Below are 7,500 nucleotides of genomic sequence, written 5' to 3' on the forward strand. Positions count from 1 at the left end.
CCTCCTCCTCTTCCACCTCCTCCTCCTACTCCTCTTCCACTTCCTCTTGCTCATGCGTTCTATCTCACTGCTGACAACACAAAGAATAAAAAAAAATTACATTACCTGAGCAACTTGAGGCGGAGGAGGAAGAGGAGGAGGAGGAAAAGGAAGAAGGAAGAGGACAGGAAAATAGAGCGAAAGAGGAAGGGATCTTTAAGGAAGGGAAGAGAAGGATGTTTGGGGAGAGGGAATGGACACAAGAGAAAAGAAAAGGGAGAAGGAAAAAGGGGAGAGGATGATGTTTGGATGTTTGGAGAGGGGGGATGGATAGGGGAGGAAGAGAAGGAAAAGAGGAAAAAGGGAGAGAAGGATGTTTAGGAAGGAATGGATAGAACAAGAGATTTTAATAAGAAAGGGAATGAAGAGAAGGAAGAGAGAGAGAAAGAGAGAGAGAGAGAGAGAGGGGGGAATAGAATGTTTGGGAAATGGGAACAGATAAAAGAAGATATGAGAGAGGAGAAGAGGAAGAAGAGGGGGATGAGAAAATATCCGAGAAAGGTGGGATAGATAGGAGGTGAAATAGAAGAGAAGGTCAATAATAAGAGATAAAGAGGAGGAAAGAAGAAGAAAGAAGAATATTTGGGGAGGGAAAAATTGAGTGACCTTGCTTTGACAAACTGAACCGTACGGAGAAAAAAGCGAAGAAGGGAAAAAAAGGAAAAAAAAAAGAACTCAACGTAAACTCGCCTCTCGCACAAGCACACGAGGCAGAACAAGCAGCGCCAAGGTCCCTTCCTCCTCCTGCTCCTCCTGCTGTAACCTGTGGCGCAGCTTGAGGTGAGGAGCGCAAAGGAACACAAATGAAGAACAAGCTGCACAGAGAGACAGAGACAGAGACAGAGAGAGAGAGAGAGAGAGAGAGAGAGAGAGAGAGAGAGAGAGAGAGAGAGAGAGAGAGAGAGAGAGAGAGAGAGAGAGAGAGAGAGAGAGAGAGAGAGAGAGAGAGAGAGAGAGAGAGAGAGAGAGAGAGAGAGAGAGAGAGAGAGAGAGAGAGAGAGAGAGAGAGAGAGAGAGAGAGAGGAGGGGGATCTTGATTTGCTGGAGTAGTTTTAAGTCAGTGTGAGGTGAAGAAGAGGTATTTACTTAAATTTACTCGGGTTATTGACTCTCTCTCTCTCTCTCTCTCTCTCTCTCTCTCTCTCTCTCTCTCTCTCTCTCTCTCTCTCTCTCTCTCCACAGGTGTCTCCCGCAGGTGTGAGGAGAACCGTGAGCTCCCTCCACTCACAGCTGCATCCCTCCCTCCCTCCCTCCCTCTCTCCTTCCCTCCACGTGCAACCACCACCGCCACCGTCACCTCTGCTGTGGTTGATTCTCTCATTACTAGTAGTTATATCACTTTTGCTGCTGCTGCTGCTACCACTACTGATACTACAACTATAATTATACAGCTATAACATTTTCTTATACTTCTCTCTCTCTCTCTCTCTCTCTCTCTCTCTCTCTCTCTCTCTCTCTCTCTCTCTCTCTCTCTCTCTCTCTCTCTCTCTCTCTCTCTCTCTCTCTCTCTGTAATATATATAAATGAAGAGATAAATAAATAAATAAAAGGATAAATATACAAATAAAGAGGAGGATAGGAGCAAGAGGAAGAAGAGACAGTGATAGTCTTTATTCCCTCACTGCACCATTACGGAGAGATGTGTTCCTCCTGGTGGGGTGGAGAGCAAGGGTGTGTGTGGAAGGAGGGAGGCTGTGGTAGGGATGGAGGGAGCGTGTGGTGGAGGGAGGCACAGAGCTAAAGAGAGGCGGTGCGGCGTGCGGTGGGGGATGGCAGAGGAAGTCTTTGTGTGAGAGGAGGAGGGAAAGAGGAACAAGAGGCACTGGACGAGGTTTTAATATGGGGTAAGTAGGTGAGGGGCTGAGGGAAAAAGCAGGGGCGTGTGGAGGTGGAGGGGACAGGGGCGGGACAGGCGGCAGGGAGGACTGGAAGCAAGGACAAGTCACAGTGAGGCAAACACCGCCACTGACTTGTTTGCGGCGAGCAGTGTTGTCCTCGCCGCCCTGCCGCCCTGCAACAACACCGTGCACAACGCCATGTCTTACCTTCTCCAGGTGCCGCCGCTGGTTGAGAATGCTTCCCTGCCGTTGGTTCCTGCGGCCCGGTCTCCCTGGCGGCAGGTTCAGCCTCCTGGGTCACCGGCAGGGGCCTGGGAGGCTCCATCGCAACGAACTCAAAGTCGCTGTCAGCGTCTGACCAGGAATAGGCAGACTCGTGGCCATCTGGGAGACGCGAGTCCCAGGGGCCAGGCGCAGACCAGTCGTCGCTGGACTTGGACGTGCGACGGGAGGCAGAGCCTGCCCCCTCGGCCTCCTCTGGGCCGCGGGTCTCACTCGCAACAGAAAGCTGAGTCTCTGAGGCTTTTGAACAATGTGAGTCCTTGTTTTGTGAAGACGCCTCTGGCCGAGTCTTCCTGGCGTCACACGAGTCCTCGGCAGTTCGAGGACTTGGCGGTGATCCTGCCGCGGACTCTGCCGAGGACGGACAAGACGGCTGGTCGCTCCTTAGAGTTTTGGTGACCAGCTGCTCTATTTTTTGCTTAGCAGTCTTCAGACGCTTGAGTGATGAAGAAATAGCGTCCTTCATGTCCTTCGGTTGCTTCTCTTTTGAAGAAAAGCTGAATTTCCTTCTTATTTTCTTCATTTTTTTCTGCCTCTTGGTGAGTCTCTGTGCAGCAGCCTCACCATTCTGGCCACTCAGCTCGAACAGCTCCAGGTTGAGGTGATCGAGGTCCGTGTCGTCGTGCTCCGTCTCAGAGAATGCTTCAAAATCAGCATCTGAGACAAGATCTTCATCAGAAAAATTTTCAATAACTTCCTGCTCCTCGACTTCATCGAGGCTCACCATGGGAGGGAAGGCAACTTCACTAAACTCGTAATTGCTACAAGGCACTATTTCCTCCTCATTCAACAGCGTGTCCATGCTACGGGCCGGCTTTCCGCCCTCCCGCCGGGGCTCGGGGCGCTCCGACCCCTTCACCAGACTCAGTTTTTTGCCTCCCTCTGAACTGAGAAGATTTGGTAGGGACTTTGAGTCAGGAAGGGTAGCGCTGGGTGGCTCCTCTGCGTTCCCCTCGGTCTGCGGGCGGCCTGAGAGGCGCGTCTCCTCCTCTGTGTTGACGCGCACAGGGGGACGAGCAGCCTCGAATTCAGGTTCTGTGTCTGAGGTTGGCAGGGGGGCATCCTCCGCCCCAGAGTCAACACCAGAGAAGCTGCTCGCCGACGCCACAGACTCGTTGCTGTCAAACGCCACTACGGTGGAGGCAGCGTCGTCATCGTCCCTCCCTTGTGAGGCATCGGACCCTAAGGCCTGGACCTCGGCCTCGATCTCGGCTTCCAGCTTCTCAAGATCTCGCACGAGGTTACGTCGAAATTCAACCTCTTTAATAAGATCATTCTGAGGAGCCTCGACGCTGCTTAGGTTGGTCACAGACTCGGGGGCGACGCTCCCTGGCTTGTGTCCCGCGGCCTGTTGCTCCTTCTTCACCAGCTCGGCGATGTTTTCAAAGGTGTGAAGCGTCAGCCTGCGCGCTGAGTGCCGCGACTTGGGCTTCAGGAGTCTGGGCACAAAGTTGAGGGACTTACGTTTTTCCCTGGTATCATTGCTGTTGAGGGAGTGGGTATGAGCGTGAGCGTGGTCACACTCTGGGTGGCTGAGGTAGTCCTTGCGGCGCAGGGGACATGAGGAAGGGCAAATCAGAGGAAGATCAAGCGTCGGTTCATTCCCTGGTCCTGGGTGTGCAGTTTTCAGGATCTCTGCTCTCTTCACAATAAACTCAGGCTCCTGAACACCCACAGCGTCGCCTTTACCCTCAAGCGCCGCTGAAAATATTTTATGCTCGATGACGTCTTCTTTGACATCCCTGTGGGCCTCCCGCGGCCACACGGGGGGAGGCAAAGAGAGGCGGCGGCCATCCAAGGTGATGTTGTGGCAGGCCGCTGGACCCGGCGATGCTGGACTCTCCTCGACGGGATGTTCCTCTTCAAAAGACTCCAACATAGAGAGATCGGCATCGGTGAGCGTCCTGCACTCCTCGTTGATCCTCGACAAGCACGAGATGCCGGAGTTCACGGAAAACTTGCGGCTTTCAGTCCCACTCGACTCCATGGAGCCGATACCCGAGCTGGTGCTGGAGTCTGTGCTGACACTTGATAGCTTGCGAAGGTCGCCCCTCTCCCCTCCCTCAGACCTGTGCTCCCCGAAGCTCCACTGGTGCCCGCGGACGCTCTTCTTCCTCCCTGGGAACCATTCCCAGTCATCCGAGGCGAAGGAAGATGTGGAAAACTTCCTTCCCGTACTCTCTGAGGTGGAGGAGATGCCTGAGGACACAGAGTAACGCCGCTCAAAAAACTCCTCCGGGGACATGTCGCTAAATTCCTCGTCCAGGGAAGTGATGGTAGAGCCGAGGGACGTCTTTCTGCTGTCTAAGGACTCACAAGTGGATCCCCTTGAGTCCTGCCGCAGCATCGCCGGCTGCATGTCCGCACGCCCGAGAATCGTAGCGCTCAGGCCGCCGCTCGGCACGCACGCCTCTGTGGCTTTATCGCCTTTATCGACCGTCATAGGTGACTGGCGGAATAATTTTCTTGGGTGGACCTCGGACCCCGACACGAGGGCCTCGCCGCGCCCCGCCACAAGCGGCACTGTTTCTACACTATCACTACACTCAGTCAGCCGGTCACTCACACAAGACGCCATATTTACACACTTATTTGCCTTTTTCCAGAGATGTTTTTCTTTCCCAGCACAGCAGAGAACCGAGTTCTCGTCACCTGAGTGTTTACACGCAACGTCAGCAACAGAGAGGCGCGCGCTGGAGGTAACAACTTCACTCTCACCGCCGTTCATGGCGGGAGGAAGAGCAAGGGGCACTGTAACACTGGTGCAGGGCTGTGGATGGTGCTCGATGCACCCACCACTGACAGCCTGGCTGGACGCGTCAGCCTCGTCTCCCTCAGTGGTGGTGGGAAGTGTGGGGACAGCCGGGCCGGTACTGGTGCTTCCTGAGGCACCCGCACTAACACTGGTGGAGGCAACAGTACCATTCATGATGCGATCAGCAATCAGTGTAGCCAGCGCCTCAAGGTCAGGGGTAGGCCGAGGTACGGTAGTGAAATCGAAAGTGTGGGGAGTGAGGGTGAGGGCGGCGCCCGGGCTGGGGTCAGGTGTGCCGCTCTCTCCCGTGGCGTCTCTCGCCACACTGCCACTTGTGACCTCATTTCCACGTATATCATGGGGCTTTGCGTAACCACGTGCAGGCTGAACGCTGCCTGAATGGATAGCCACGCCGGACGCCCCTCCCTCCGGCTGACCACGAGGGCGTGATCCCGTCACGACCGACTGGCTGACCTTCAGCTGACCCGAGGACACTTTCCTGCCGGTTTCATCAGAGCAGCACAGCGTGTCCCGCGAGCCTTCCGGCGTGCTCGCAGCACACAGTGTATCGCAGGACGCCCCGGCGTCACTACAGGGGGAGGCTTGGCGGGCAGCCGCTGCCGGGGCGTCTCTGGCGGCCTTGCACCATTCCTCCCTGGCGGGGTGGCCACATTCGTCATCACTGTCACAGAAAACGGTGTCAATGACGGTCTCACACTCTCGGCCGGGAGTGACAGACTCCTCCGGGATGGGCAGGAGGCTGTCTGAGCCGAGGTAGGGGTTTGGTTTGGATCCCAGGACAGGGCCCGCGTGAGACTCGCGAGCGATGTCCTTACCTAATCCTAAAAAAGGCTTCACAATAACATTATGGGAAGTGTCGAGGAAGCCGTCTTTGTCCTCCGGCTGGTCCAGCACCTCGGGGGTCTGCGGGGCGCTGCTCTCCTCCGTCTGGGACTCCTGCACGGGGCTGAGGCCCGAGCTGGAGGTGGTGTCCGGCTCGCCGATGTCCGCCAGGTTGCCGTCATCGAAGGAATCCTGATCCGTGGACTGGGTGGTTTCTGATCTCTGGTCTGACAGAGAGCTTCCCACAGAGGACAGCATGGAGGAGCTGCCTGACGGGAAGTTGAAGTTGCCTCTGCCTCCCGTGGAGTCCAGCACCAGGAAGAACTCGTCAATGTCAGAGTCTTCCTGCGGCGGCGACTCGCTCTCCCAGTTGTGCACGAAGTGACGCAAGATGAGTCGTGACTCCTGGTAGTCTGCGGGATCGCTGGAAGCACTCAGGTCCTCGCCGGGCGTGACAGGTGAGTTCTTTCCCCCCGAGCTATCACTGGAGTCTGACGCACAGTTTTCTTTTAATGCAATATTCTCTTTCTTTTCTCCACCTTTAGTAACTGTTTTTGTGTCTTCAAAATTTGGAGGCTTAAGTTTTGTGCCAAGGCTGATGAAGAAGGTGGTGGCCTTGGCGGGGGGCTTCAGTGTGGCCTGCACCAGGCGGGTGGAGGCAAGAAGTGTCTGGGGGGTGTCCTGGGTGGCTCGCAGGAAAGCCACGTCTCCGTGCCGGGGGCTGAGTTTGAGGGGCGGGGAGTCGCTCTCTTCCTCATAGAGATCCTTGGTCGGGTCTTCAGACGAAGAGTCGTGGTGCTGCTGCGCAGCGCACTCCGTGGTGGTGCTCGCGTCCTCCGTCTGGTCACTTGTCACTGACGAGGTCAGGTCCTGCTGTATGTAATCTGCGGCTGGATTTTTTATTTGCTTATCACCTTTCTTCATATCTTTCCTTTTACTTGCATCTTCATCCCTATCTTCATCTTCTTCATCTTCATCTTCATCCTCTTCTTCATTTTCCTCTTCCTCCTCAGTTTTACTTTCTTGGAAGCTCTCAGACTCGGGGCTGCTGGTGCTCGTGGTGGATTTCTGACGCTCAAAAAAATCTCTCAGTTCACTGACCATGCGCGGCCGCACATCCTCCAGAGAGTCTTTGTAGCAGGCGGCCTTGCGTGCCTCGGGTGGGAGAGGTGGCGACACGGGCGAGGTAGGGCTAAGAGGCACGTCTTCCAAAGAATCAGCACTCAGCACGCTCGTCTTCCGCTCAACTTCGCCTTTCTTATCTGGGGGCTCCTGGGGCAGGCCCGAGTGTCTCTTCTGGGGGTAGCCGGTGTACATGTAGGACGACTTGGAAGGATAATTGTCCCTGGCAGTGTAGGGGACGCCGGAGTGATACATGTCCTCTGGCTGAACCTCGTACACGGGCCTGCCCAGGGAACCCTCCAAGGGGACGTAGCCTTCCCTCTGGCGGTACATGACACTGGACGAGTAGCCACACTCTGGGGGGTAATGGCCGCCTCCGTGAGGGTAGCTCCGCGGCACGGAGCCGTACGAGTGTTCCTCGCCGAGGTAGTCATGGCGCTGCGGGGGCGTGGCGTAGGCGGCCGTGTGCGGGAAGGCGGGACCCACATAGGCTGGCATGGGTGGATAGGCCTGATGGGAGGCCTTCTGGGTGTGTGGGTACCCCGGGTGTGGGTGTGGGTGAGAATACCCGGCGGGGAAGGCGTGCACGCCTGCCTGAGGGTGGTGTCTCCGGGACAGGTT

The 7,500-nt window shown here is 55.8% G+C and overlaps 1 protein-coding gene across 3 annotated transcripts in view; it reads right to left on the minus strand.

Annotated features, from left to right (window-relative positions):
• The window catches only part of LOC135103039 (uncharacterized), a 133,073-nt gene that overhangs the window by 124,315 nt on the left and 1,258 nt on the right, over positions 1-7,500 (minus strand). For all 3 annotated transcript variants that reach the window (XM_064008934.1, XM_064008933.1, XM_064008935.1), the window contains exon 1: positions 2,085-7,500. This exon is cut by the window's right edge. In XM_064008934.1, coding sequence (XP_063865004.1) covers positions 2,085-7,377 — 5,293 coding nt within the window. In that variant the 5' untranslated portion in view covers positions 7,378-7,500. The remainder of the gene's footprint in view (positions 1-2,084) is intronic.

Source organism: Scylla paramamosain, chromosome 8 (assembly GCF_035594125.1).
Source record: "Scylla paramamosain isolate STU-SP2022 chromosome 8, ASM3559412v1, whole genome shotgun sequence".
In the NCBI taxonomy this organism is placed as follows: domain Eukaryota; kingdom Metazoa; phylum Arthropoda; class Malacostraca; order Decapoda; family Portunidae; genus Scylla; species Scylla paramamosain.